Here is a 14,180-nt window from a genome sequence, read left to right on the forward strand (position 1 = left end):
TCCTTTCAATTGTTTCTTTCTTCAGAGCATCGGCCGTGTAAAGACGGCAGACACAAGCCAGTTCTGTCGCGCACAAACCATCAACAACAACAACAAAAAAAGAGCAGAATAAACTTTAGGAGCAAGTTTGATGGGCTGCAAACTAAGCGACGCAGCGCGCCACCGACCCACCCACCGAGCACCCGTCTCCCAGACGCGATTGGTCGCTACGGCAAGCGAGCAGGAACAGTTCCCGAAAGTTGACCCCCGGGTTCCGGGTTGGCGGGCCAAGATGGCGGCGGCCAGGTACTGGAAGCTGGTGCCCCGCCGGGGCCTGTCCCTCCCGGCCGCTGCGGAGGCCTCCGCCCCGGCCACCCAGGGGAGCGAGGCAGAGGCGGCGGCGGCGGCCGCGCGGTACCCGCCGATCGTGGCTTCCCTGACCGCCGACAGCAAGGCGGCGCGGCTGCGGCGGGTGCAGCGCTGGCAGGCGGCGGTGCACGCCGCCCCGTCGGCGGACGAGAAGATCCGCATCCTCACCAAGATGCAGTTCAAGAAGTACGTGGTGTACCCGCAGACCTTCGCCCTGCACGCCGACCGCTGGTACCAGGGCTTCACCAAGACGGTGCTGCTGTCGGGCCTGCCGCCCGCGCCCGTGCGGTCCCCGCCGTCGCTCGACCTCGCGGCCCTGCGCGCCGCCGCCTGCGACTGCATCCTGCAGGAGCATGTCTACCTGCGGCGTGGCCGGAGCCGGGGCCTCTTCAATCCACGCCAGGCCCTCGCCTCGCCGGTCCTGGACCAACTGGTGGGGACTCTGGTGAACCTGCTCGCCCCACTCAACCCGGTCCTGACCACCGCGGCCCTCGGTGAGCCTGGGACTCCCGCCCAGCCTGGGGGAGGTGGGGACGGCATGGGGCAGGCCTGCGGAGGATTGCTGCTGTTCCTGTCCTTGTGGCTTCCAGGCTTCCCGGCTGGTTTAGCCGAGCTCAATGCGTTGGGACTTACAGTCCAAGTTCCTCCTGGCCTGGCCTGCCCTGCCCTGCCCTGCCCTGCCCACGACTGCTTGTTACAAGTTTAGACTCAGCTGAAGTTCATCACTGGTCCTTGCCTTCACCTAGTGTTTCTGTCTGCCCAGCCAAAAGTTCTTGAGTGGAAGCAGCTTGGGGTTGTCTTTTGACTCCTCCCCAGGAAAGCTGGTGACCTAGGTCAAACATCAACTTCTCTTACTTGGCCTTAACTTCAAGATGAGAATCAGGGTAATACTGTTTAAAACATCAGCTTCTGGTACTTTGCCTTAATTTCAAGTTGAGAGAGTCAGGGTAATACTGTTTGGTCATAGAATTGTGAAGGTTAAATAATAGATATTGGCTAAAATTCCTAACCTTTTCTTAACAGTTACTCTGTCCTTTTTCCAAATTTTCTAAATGGCAACTAATTAATCCTCACAGTAACACAGTAGATATCATGAATTCATTTTATAAATGAAGAGTTAAAGAGACATATGTTAAGCGTTGCTAGAGTCTTACCACCCAATATCTGGTAGGCTTAGGGGTTAAGATTTAGACCCAGGCAACTGAAACTTGTGTTTGTTCAGTGTGGACATGAAAAGTCATGTATAAATCATGTTTTTGTTTGTTTGTGTCTGATGGGATGGTTGTGCTGGGGATTGAACTCAAGGACTAGAATACACTCTATCATGAGCTACACCCCAGCCGATAATGTGTTTGTAATTCATTTATGTCTATGGTCCAGAGGGTGTCTTACTATTCACTGAATTAATTCTGCCATGGCTGTAAATGTGTGTAGATCTGAACCTTGTAGTGGCTCATTACTTCCCTTCCTCATTTATGAAGGAAGTGGTGTTAGAAAACGCAATAACTTTTGACTACTCACCATTGGTGGCTTAGAAAGCTTAACTTTGTTCAGATCACACTTCTTGTATAAAATGGTAGTGATTGGAATGACATGTACTCTTCAGGGTAATGGTAAAAGTGAAGTTAGTGCTTCATAGAACAGTCTCACTATATTCTGGTGAGCATCTTGATTAACTGAGTAACCCTGTTAATCATAGTGTCTATCATAATGAAGTTTTGAGTGCTGTAACCCAGATCCTAACATCACTGTAATTTTTATATGTATATATTTTAGACATGCCAGTCTTAACATGTGTGACCAAGTTAATCAATAACCAGTTTTCTCTTTTGATAGATTATAAGCGCCCTGTTGACTTTTACTGGCATCGTGGTGAAGAAAGGATTCCTGCTGGTCATCGAAAAGGTCATATTGATGCTTTAAGATACCAAATAAATGATAAACCACACAACCAGATAAGAATATCTAAGCAACTCCCTGAGGTAAGGTTTTGTACCTGTTGGTGTGAGGTGTAAGCATTGCCATAGTCCAATCAGGTAATCAGGTGAATATGATGAGGTATTTTGGGTAGATATCTTGCCTTCCATGTTTGTTTTATGATGACAACTCAACTGGAATCTTTTTCAACTTTCTGATTGTGGTGTGTTCTATGAAGGTCAAATAATTTTAAATATGTAAGGCATCAGTGTGGTAAAATCAACTCATGATTGTATATGACAGCGGGATTTTAAAATTTTTTTCTATGTGTGACCACTTTAGGCCCATCAGTAAATGTTAGTGTAGGTGAACACTGCTCTTTAAACAATGTAGTTGAAACACTCCAGAACTCAGAAAATTTCAGAGTTTTGAATTGGGAATGCCCATCCTGCAGACTCTATGGATGTTACAGACTGTGTATACACTGAAGTCTGAAACACTTCTAGTCCCTAGCATTTTGATTCAGAGATTCTCAGCTTCTATAATCAGATCATTTTGTAAGGAATAATTCATTGAAAAAATGTTAAATCTAAGATAAATTGTAAATGAAATAGATATGATTGTTTCTGAATTCACTTTGTGTTTTCTTATTCTTTAAGTTTGTTCCATTGGATTATTCCATTCCTGTAGAAATCCCTGTTATGAAATGTAAACCAGACAAGCTTCCATTATTCAAACGGCAATATGAAAACTCCATATTTACTGGTAAGTTTCTCCTTACATATCGATCCATAAATGTATTCAAAATGTGAAAAGTAAAAGCATGCTTTAACTTTAGTTTGAATTTAATTTAATTTGAATTATTATATTTTATTGTTTTTGATGGAGACAGAGTTTCTGTAGCTCAGTTGGCTTTGAAGTCACTGTGTGGCCCTGGGTGGTCTTGAACTTGTGGCAGGAGCCCTCTAGCCTCTGCCTCCATAGTGTAGAAGTGTATACTACCATACCCAGCATAGATTTAATTCTTGAAAACTAAAAAATTTGATGGCAATGAGCAATATTGTTCATAATCTCAAGGTATTGTAAAGTGCATGACAATTGGAGAAAACTTTGAGTCTTCATTTGAACGTTTTGTTGTGTCTACTGAATTAGCAACATTTAACCTTTAAAAATTGTTATGTTTGCTAAGCCCTTTTGTTTTATTATATGGAAAAAAGTAGTTTGTATTTTGTAGGTTTAGAGCTGGACTTGGAATCATGAATAGCATTTTATTGAAGCAACCTGTTTGTTCTACACATGGTAGTTAATACATTGGGAGTTCAAGCACTAGCAGGCCTCATGTCTGCCCTAGCGCACCTCGATTTTTTTTGTCCTTTCCATATACTTATTAGTTCCTAGATGCCCCAGTGAAGACTAAGAAAGCATTATGTTAGTCCTCTGGGCCGTTTTATTAGTTGTCTCTCAGCCACTTGGTCTCAGTGAGGGGGGAATTTTTTTGAAACTACTTTCACAATGAAATGGAGCACGTCAGTGTTTATGAAAGCCAGACCTCCAGTCCTTTCTGCCTTAGCTCTTTCCTTTTCTTTTTCGTTCTTCCTTTTTTATCCTCGGGTTTTGCTTCTCTTTTTCTTTTCTTGCTCTTTTTCTTTACTTTCTTTGTTCCTGGCTACCTTAACACTCACTGTGGAGTGACAGGTAGCCTTGAGACTCTGCAGACCCTCCTGCCCCCAGATACCTGTTGCTGAGTTTAGAGGAGGGCCATGTCCCACCAGGCCAATATTATGTCTGCTCAAAATCAAGGAAGAGTTCCTGCGTGCTAGGCAAGCACTCTGCCCAGAGAGCTTCTTATTTTTTTATTTAGAAATGTAGTATAAAAATCTTTTTTTATAAAATGAACAAAGATAGTACTATTGCATTAATTGTAAGGAAATTCTTTGTTGTTTTATTTTTTATTGTGAATGTGTGTGCATACTATGAGTGTGGGGGCATTGGTACCACAGGGCAAATATGGAGGTCAGAGAGTGACTTGTGGAGTACATCCTAATGCACTGTGGCTTCCAGGAATTCAACTCCAGTCATTAGGTTCCACCGCAAGCCCTTCACTCCCTGGACCTTCATAGAGTATACACGCTAAGGGCTACTGCAATAGCAGCTCTTAGTAATGACCGAAAGTCTTGACAAAATTAAATAATGAAGAATTCTAAATGCCTTCTGTATGTTTCCTTCTGGCTTATTTTGATCCCTGGTGAGCTTTGTAATAATGAGCAGGTTGGGGAATTGTTTTCAGGTAACTTAACCATAGTCAGAAAAAAAAAAAAAAAGTAAGGCATTTCTTTCCATTTATGTATTTTGAGTACTGGGCATATGATGCTTGAAGAAGATGTGCTTGAAGTAAACGCTAACCCATGCCTTCGGGCATCTGCTTGCTGTCATTTCATCTGAAATGTTCTTCTTCCCATTAGGCTCAAAAACAGCAGATCCCTGCTGCTATGGTCACACCCAGTTTCATTTGTTACCTGACCGTTTACATAGAGAAAAGCTGCTAAAACTAAACCAGGCTGAGCAGGTGGAAGTTGTTTTTAGAGCTAATGCCCTTGCAAGTCTTTTCGCTTGGACCGGAGCTCAAGCTATGTACCAAGGTAAGCCCAGTGTTAGGGCAGTTTTCCTTCTTGAAAGTATAACCTGTTGAGAATAGAATTACTCAGATTGCCTTCTTTAGGTAGGACACAGCCTGGAGCTGAACATTTTGAAATGTTTACATTGATACAAAATGCAGTTATTTAAAAACCCATAATGAAATACATTTTACATTTGAAATTTGCAAGTACACATGAGGAATATTCTTGATCTTTTACTGTGATTACTTCTTTTGCAGACAAAAGCATTTTCTAGTGTTTTTTTCAAACATTTCAAAAACTACTAGTGAGTAAGTCAAATGTTTGTAGGTTTTCTCACTTTGTAAAGTTCTCGAGGTAGTAAAGGAAATGATACCGGAGTCAAGGTTCCAATCAGGAAGCTCTCCCTCAGTAGATGCATATGTGCTCAATGAGGCATGTGGGCCACAGCAGGCATGTGGAGGCGACAGGGCAACTTTCTGTGGATTGAGTATTCTTCACCTTTATGTGGGTCCCAGGAATCGAACTTGGGTCTTCAGCATGTTGCCCACCAAGTCGTCTCACCAGGCCTTGAATACTTTTTGTGTCAGCATTGTTAGATTTGAAGACAGTGTTGAGTAACAGACAGAGCTAACTCTCTTGCAGCTTTTAATGCAGTGGAGAATGAAAGATAATCATATACTCCTTTCAGAGTGGTGATGTTATGAGAAAAGTATACCAGCATAAGAAGTATAATGATTTTTGGGTGGTGGTTATAAGTGAGGTATGAGGTAAAATTGATTTGAATACAGTCATTATGGGAAGATGTCCAGAAATGACTTTCAGACAGACCTGGATGAGCTGTTCATGCAGTGTCTAAGGAAGACACACTGAGATAAGAGGAATAGCTGAAAACGTCTCTGCAGTGAGAACAGGCTTGAAGTACTTAAGGAACGGCAGAGAGGCTGGATCTGTAGAGGCCGGTAAAGAAAGGGCAAGGAGAATGCTGTGCAATGGCATAGCGTGCCAGGAGGGAGAAACTGGATCATGTAGGACTTTGTCTTTCGGGGCTAGAGTTTGGACCAAGGACTGGCATTGCCAAGCAGATCCTGTTCTTTCCGAGTCCAGTCTGAGGTGATTGGATTCTGCTGCAAAGCCTGAAGTTACAAAAATATGAACTAGATTAATTCTGTACAATAACCTAGGAGGAATTTTCATATAGATTGTTCTTACTAGAGTCTCCTTTTGCATTTGTAGGTATGCATTTCAACTTTATGCTTTCATTATTGGCTTGTATTTCTTTACTAGGAAGGGAAGATGGTAGGAGGTGGGGTTGGGATCGTCAGGAAGGGTGAGCGATACCTTCCAGTGGCACTGTTTGCTCATGAACTGTAAACTGTTACCTACTGCATCTGAGCAATAACATTTGTTAGATGTCTCCGTGAAGGACTAAATGTGAATTATACATGTGGAGATGGTAAGTTGATCCCGGCTATGGCAGTATACATAAAAGTATTAAACCTGTCAGTCTAGGACAAGAACCAGACAGAAAACTTGAGTAGATAAGGTGTTAAGACATCCTGGAACCTTAGGACCCGAGACACCGGAGGCAATGACAGCAATTCTTTAAACCTCTTTCAAAACATTCAAAACACACTGGATTCTCCAAGGGCATGGTGTTGAAACCATAGAACCCTAGAATTTTCCCGAAGATTTGGAGAGCGTGTGTATGTATTTATATTTGGTAAAATAAATGGTCATAATGGATACTGGGTTTTACATGGTGCTGGTGTGGACTTTTCCAAGCATACTCAAAGCCATCAAGTTGATATCAGATGCAGGAGGATTCATATAGGTAAAACTTCTTCAATTACTAAGTGAGTGTTGGAAGCTATTAAAGGTTAAAGTTGTAGAAAAAGACGGATCAGAAGTTGGGGGACTCTAGAAGGGAGGAAACATTAATACAGAAAGAACGTAGAGTTGGCAGGAGCAGGGAAACTGACATCTCAGGGCTTTGGTAAGTCAGAGTTTTCAGGGGGCTTTGCTACCCTCCAGTGTGCTTTGTTTTGGGAAAACAGATCAACGTGTGTAAAGCCCCGCCTTGCTTTCCTCTGCAGGATTCTGGAGCGAAGCTGATGTTACTCGACCTTTTGTCTCCCAGGGCGTGATCACAGACGGAAAATATTTTTCTTTTTTCTGCTACCAGTTAAATACTTTGGCACTGACTGTACAGGCTGATCAAAATAACCCTCGTAAGAATATATGTTGGGGGACACAGAGTAAGCCTCTTTATGAGACAGTGGAAGATAACGATGTGAAAGGCTTTGATGATGACGTTCTCCTGCAGATAGTTGACTTTCTTCTAAATAAACCGCAAGAAGACACGACGCAGCTGTTGGGAAGCCAGGGGAAAGCACTTGATCTGGGACCTTGAGGATATTTCCATTTCACCAGAGGAAAAATAAAATCGTTTAAGAATTCTGTAACTGTCAGTTATTAAACACATTGATTTTTTTGAAAAACAATGTTTCTTATCATTGTTAACAATCAGTGTTAACTGATCATTAAACCTTGAATTTTCAGATTCTTTAGTGAAAGGTTTAGTTTTAGATGTAATGATGGTGATTTAAAGGTGGTTCAACTGATATGGCTTAGGAGGCACTGAGTGGAAGAAGAGCCCTCTAGCAAGTTGTATTCCGACCTCCACACATGTCCCACCCTCCCTCCCTCAATCCCCCCTTCCCTCCTCCCATGTGTCTGTTCCTTTCTCTAAATACATCTTTAAAAGGAAAAATAGATTTACATATCACTAATAACAGTATTGGGCTATCTTTAATACCTTGTATTGTAGTATTTAAAAGGTAATTCAGTGGGGAGCTGGAGAGGGGGTTTCTAACTGTTCTTCCAGACAACCTGGATTTGATTCCCATCACTTACACTTAAATGGGGCTTACAGCCCTGCATGTCCTGATCCAGTACCCTCTTCTGACCTCTGAGGCACCAGGCACGTATGGGCATAAATACATGCATGCAAAATACTCATACAAATAAAATTAAAACCATTAAATATCCTTTATTGGTTTTAATTGTTAATAATGAGAGTTTTACAGCATTCTTCAAAATAGGGCTGCTGTTTTACACAATCTTTTAAACTAAGGCTTTAATATTTTTTCATCTTTATTTAAAAAGGAATGAAAATTAGAAAATATGACTAGGATACTTTAATGGTAGAATCTAATTAATCAATCCCAGTGGGATGTGTAAGTGGTACCCTGTTGGGACAAAGCAAGGCTGCCAGCATTGACCCTGGGGTGCTTTCTTCACTGATTCACTTGGAGAATCTAGAATCAGATGTAGGCATTCAATACATGTTGAATGGACGGGAGCTAAGCGTTTCTTTAGCTCAAGGTTTGACATCACTTGTTTATATATTTTTAATATTTATTTGCATATCTTTTTCCTGAATGTTTGTCTATGTACTATGTGCATATAGTGCCTGCAGAAGCCAGAAGAGGGCATCAGATCTCTGGAGCTCCTGATTTAGCCACAATTTGGCTGCTGGGACTCAAACTTAGGTCCTCTAGAAGAACAGCTAGGGCTCGGAAACACTGAGCACTCTCTTCAGCCCTGCCTTTTTATATCAGTAAGTTTTAGGTCTTAATGGAATCGAATTGAAGACCCTGACATTAACCCACACACCTATGGACATATAATTTTTGACAAAGAAGCCAAAAGTGTACAATGGAAAAAAGAAAGCATCTTCAACAAATGGTGCTGGCATAACTGGATATCAGCGTGTAGAAGGCTGCAAATAGATCCATATCTGTCACCGTGCACAAAACTTAAGTCCAAGTGGATCAAAGACCTCAACATAAATCCAGCTACTCTGAACCTGCTAGAAGAAAAAGTAGGAAATAGTCTTGAATGCCTTGGCATAGGAGATCACTTCCTAAATATAACACCAGTAGCACAGACACTGAGACAATCAATCAATGGGACCTCTTGAAACTGAGAAGCTTTTGTAGAGCAAAGGATACGGTCAACAAGGCAAAGCGACAGCCTACAGAATGGGAAAAGATCTTCACCAACCCCACATCTGACAGAGGACTGATATCCAGAATATATAAGGAACTCAAGAAATTAGACATCAAAAGGACCAACAGTCCAATTGAGAAATGGGCTTTAGAACTAAACAGAGAATTCTCAACAGAGGAATCCCAAATGGCTGAAAGACATTTAAGGAATTGCTCAACTTCCCTAATCATCAGGGAAATGCAAATCAAGACAACTCTGAGATACCACCTTACGCCTGTCAGAGTGGCTAAGATCAAAAACACTGAAGACACTTTATGCTGGAGAGGATGTGGAACTAGGGGAACTCTCCTCCACTGCTGGTGGGAATGCAAGCTTGTACAACCACTTTGGAAATCAATATGGCGCTTTCTTAGAAAATTGGGAATCAATCTCCCCCAAGATCCAGCTATACCACTCCTGGGCATATACCCAAGAAATGCTCAATCATACCACAAGAGCACTTGCTCAGCTATGTTCATATCAGCATTGTTTGTAATAGCCAAAACCTGGAAACAACCTAGATGCCCTTCAACTGAAGAATGGATAAATAAATTGTGGCACATATACACAATGGAATACTACTCAGCAGAGAAAAACAACGACATCACACGGTTTGCAGGCAAATGGATGGATCTAGAAAAAATCATCCTGAGTGAGGTAACCCAGACTCAGAAAGACAAATATGGTATGTACTCACTCATAGGAAGATGCTAGATGTGGAACAAGGATGACTAGACTGCTACTCACATCACCAGTGAGGCTACCTGGAAAACGGGACCCCAAAAAAAGACATGGAGAAATGGACAAGATCTACATGAATAGCCTGGTCATGAGTGGGAACAATGAAGGGTGACAGTCGAGGGAAAGAGTGGGAGATCCTAGCTGGATCAAGAAAAGAGAGGGAGAACAAGGAATAGGAGACCATGGTAAATGAAGACCACATGAGAAGGTGAGAAGGGGAGGAAGCAGAGAGCTAGGGAGGCCCACGGAGATCCACAAAGATACCCCCTCAAAAGACTGCTGGCAATGGTCGCGAGACGGCAGGAACTGACCTACTCTGGTGATGGGATGGCCAGACACCCAAATAGTGGTGCCATAAACCCCATCCAAGGACTGAGGAATCTGAAGGCAGACATCCACGGCTGGGCCCCTGGTGGAGCACTGGGAGTCTAATTAGTGAGTAAGAAGAGGATTTATATGAGCGAGAATTGTTGAAGCCAAGGTTGGATAAAGCACCGGGACAAATAACCAAATGAATGGAAGCACAGGATCTATGAACCAAAGGCTGAGGGGCCCCCAACTGGATCAGGCCACCTGAACGGGTGAGACAGTCAGTTGGCTTGATCTGTTTGGGAGGCAGCTGTGCATTGGTGCCAGGTCCTGGACTCGTTGCATGAGTTGGCTGTTTGAATCCTGGGACTTATGCAGGGACACTTGGCTCGGTCTGGGAGGGGGGAATGGACCTGCCTGGACTGAGTCTACCAGGTCAACCCCGGTCCTCGGGGGAGACCTTGATCTGGAGGAGGTGGGAATGGGGGGTGGGCTGGGGGGAGGGGTGGGCGAGAGGGGGAGAACAGGGGATTCTGTGGCTATTATGTTGAACTGAATGGTGTTGTAAAATAATAATAATAATAATAATAATAATAAAAACCAAAAAAAAAAAAAAAAGTTTTAGGTCTTTATGTAGCTCTTCACACATTAATGCTTGAGATTTTGTGTAATTGTGAGTACATTTTTTTTTCCAGTTCAAAATGGCTAGTGTTTGTTTGCTGTGCATTTCTTTTGTAAAGCTAACTCGCTAATTGAATAGTTTTGCAGTAGATTCTTAGGAGGCACAGTACCATATGTCCAGTCCAACTTGGCTTTCTCTGACCTTGCTTTATCAGCATAGGTAGAAATAAGATTCCATGTGGATCCACCCCAGGCAGTGTTTTACTCAGTTTGCCACACAGTTTGGGTAGCTTTGATGATTACTTCAAAAGGAAGTTTTTATGACCTTGATGGTAACACATTCTTAACTCTTATTTCCCTGACACATTCCCCCTGGCTAGTCTTCCTCTACTTTCTTCAAATATTGCATACCTCTGGGTTTTATTCTAGTCTCCACATTTCTTTATCTAGTCCCCTTAGATGGCGTCAAATTGTGGGCACTTAGATATAAACACATTCAAAATTAGAGTTTGTCTTTAATTTTATCTTCATACATCATTATAATTGAGCTGGTCTGAGTGAGTAAACTTGTGGATAATTTTCTCCATAATTTTCTGATTTTCTCAGGAAAAACATCTTGTAATTAGGAAAATAACTTCATTTTAAAAAGAAGCAGCCTTGCCCGGTCTAATGTCACATGCTGCCATCCCACCACTTAGGAGGTGGAGGCAAGAATATTAGCCGTTCAAGGTCATCCATCCTCAGCAACATGAACCCCTGACTGAAACAACTTTGTTGGGAGAACTCCAATCAGGAGCTGTTAACATGCCAAATTCGCCTCTAAATAATTTCATTGTGTTTGGAAATGCATTTTAAAATTTCCTACACACCCCTAAGGCACGCATATTGAGGTCAGAGGACAATTTGAAGTCGGGCCTCTCCTTCCACCTTGTGGATTCCAAGGCTAGAACTCAGTTCGGCAGGCTTGGCCGCAAGGGCCTTTCCCTGCTGAGCTATCAGGTCAGCCCCAATGATTTATTACTCTTTTTTACTTTTATTTTTTTTAAAGATGATATTATAGTTACATCTTCTTCCCTTTCCTCCCCATTTAAAAAATGTGTATTTATGTGCATGTGGAATTGTATGTGTTTGCCATGTGTGTGAGTGCCCACAGCACACAAGAGGGTCTTGGACCCCAGGAACTGGAGTTACAATAACCACCTGACTTGGAAGCTTGGAATCAAACTCAGGTTCCGTGGAAGAGCAAGTGCTCTTAACTCCTGGGCTGTCGTCCCTCCAGCCCCCATTGTTTATTTTTATAATTACCTAAAGGATCTGCTTTTGGGTTAAGAATGCCAGTAATAACTTTCTAGAAATAAATCAAACTGATGGGAAATCTAATTTGGTAAATAAGAGATCCCGTATATGTATACTAACCTTTTGCATATTAGGAAAATGTAAATGAAATTTTCTCTCAGTCCTTGGTGATAAGATCATTTAGGTAGCAAAACAAAAGAAAACATTAAAGACAAATTATTCTTTATTTTGGAGTGATTATAAAGTTGTATGTCCGTATGCACCTCAATAAGCAACCTGCTTCAAATGAGCTAGCTCTACTTTTTAGTTACTTGAATTCCAGGTTTGAATTACTTTAGGTCAGTTTCCATTGGGTTTAGCCTCTGGGAAATATGTCTTTGGATCTTTAGTCATATAAAACTTGCCTTTTATTTGCAAACCAACAATATGAATTTTAGGATCTTCTGAAATCTTTCAAGAAGTTTATTAATCATACAAATAGAATGTGGGCAAGATTTATAGCTTGAATGTACGTCAAACAAGGATAATTTAGGTCAGCCACTAATCTTTAGTCATGCCATTTCATTGTTATTTAATAGTGTTTTAATTAATTGAAGAGTAAAGAATTATAGAGGAATTATAAAGCACCCAACCCAAATTCACAGATTTTCTTGAAAGAGTGAAAGAACTGACAATTTCCCATTTATGTTCTTACATGTCAACAACACTGGAGAGGATCTGGGTATTGGCTGCTCTGGGTCCTTGTGGTGGGTTGTACGTCACACTGGTTTGTCACAGTGTCCACCACTTTTCCTTCCTTTTTAACTAACATCATTGGACCTACCTTATTAACTTCTGTGCAATGTTTTGCTCCTAAGACATTGGATTTATGACTGCCATGGCCTAATTTCCTGTTTGGAGCTTGCATTATTGCTAGCAAGACCCAACCTTTACTGTTAATTGTGGGGCTTCAGAATCCATTTTCTAACAATATACATTACAATGATCATTAAGTTTCACAGAAATTCCAATGAGAAATGTGTTGTAAGTTTGTGTTTTTGCTCACTGGTGGTTAAATTGGGGGCTTCAGTAGCTCACTCGCTGTTGGTTGGAGATAACCTTCAGCTTCTCCCTCTCTGGGGCTCTGTACAGAGAACCTGTACAGAGTCTGCTAACAAGACCAGTGGTCAAAAAACAAGTCACTATGTCCAATTTCAAACCAAGAAGTAGGGGTTACACAATGGTATGGCCAAGAGAGAGAGAGAGTGCCACTGATTTGGGGAGTTTTCTCCCCCAAAATGTTATAATTAAAGAGAATATGGCTGGGGAATAAGAATGAAACTTCTAGAATTAATGTTCTTTTTCATAGATGTTAATTAACACTCTGCTGTTACTTATGCCTAGAAGCAATGGGAATGTGCGGACAGAGGCTAAATGAGGATTCATTAAGTGGGTGGAGGAGCCTATCTATTCAGAGAGTGTTTCTAATGGAAAGAAATGGAGGGTTTAACTGTATTCAGGATTTTCACTCATTCTGGCTACCCAGCATGCCCAATCTGTGCTGCTCTGTATGTTTTGCCATTCAGTATTTTCAACGTTGATTAATAATGTGCCTATGGATATTCAGTGATAATGTTTTTATAAATGACTAGGTTGCATGGATTATTTTCTTTTGCAAAGGACTTTCATGGCATATACATTTATTTCTGGAACTGCAGTTTCATTAATGAAACAAGTGGTCAGTTTTCAGCTGACGTTGACTATGGAAAGATGGTGTTTGCAAACATTCAAATTAGCCTTGGTAAATTATCCCCTTCACCCCTACTTTGTGTGTCTTGACAAAGAAATAGAATACCTTGACCATTCTCATAGGAGCAACTACATGTTTTCTCTGTAGTCTTAAGTGTGGTGAGAAACTGCTTTAGGTTCTTGGCTGTCCAGTATGTGGAAATACATGTAGCACCTAGTTCTGGCCCATAAGCAGATGTCCTAACCCTTCATATGAAATCTATGCCCAGCTCCCTCATTACAAGCACACCTAGCTAGGATATTTCTTGCTGTGCACTGTAAAGGTCTCAACAGCACTCCTGTGTGCACCTTCCTGAATTCGTTGGACCGATGAACCTGGTATTAGGCCCTCTAATCAGACTGATTGTCATAGAAAAATAATCTCTTTAATGTTTACAAGCTTTCTTTAGAATTAACCATGTCTGAAGGAACAGTTCCAAATAGCAGTGGACAGGAATAGAAGTTCGAAAAGCCTAGCTACAGGCAACCTTGCTGTGCAAAGTCCTCTAGAAA

General features: G+C 41.8%; 1 protein-coding gene across 1 annotated transcript; it reads left to right on the forward strand.

The window, feature by feature from the left end:
• The first annotated feature begins 236 nt into the window (after positions 1-236).
• On the forward strand, positions 237-7,345 carry Mrps30 (mitochondrial ribosomal protein S30). Its single transcript, XM_076551869.1, has 5 exons — positions 237-842; positions 2,185-2,330; positions 2,925-3,030; positions 4,728-4,904; positions 6,977-7,345. Exons 1-5 carry the CDS (start codon positions 272-274, stop codon positions 7,291-7,293), a joined length of 1,317 nt encoding a protein of 438 aa, XP_076407984.1. The 5' UTR covers positions 237-271; the 3' UTR covers positions 7,294-7,345.
• The last annotated feature ends 6,835 nt before the right edge of the window (positions 7,346-14,180 follow it).

Source organism: Peromyscus maniculatus, chromosome 15 (assembly GCF_049852395.1).
Source record: "Peromyscus maniculatus bairdii isolate BWxNUB_F1_BW_parent chromosome 15, HU_Pman_BW_mat_3.1, whole genome shotgun sequence".
NCBI lineage: Eukaryota > Metazoa > Chordata > Mammalia > Rodentia > Cricetidae > Peromyscus > Peromyscus maniculatus.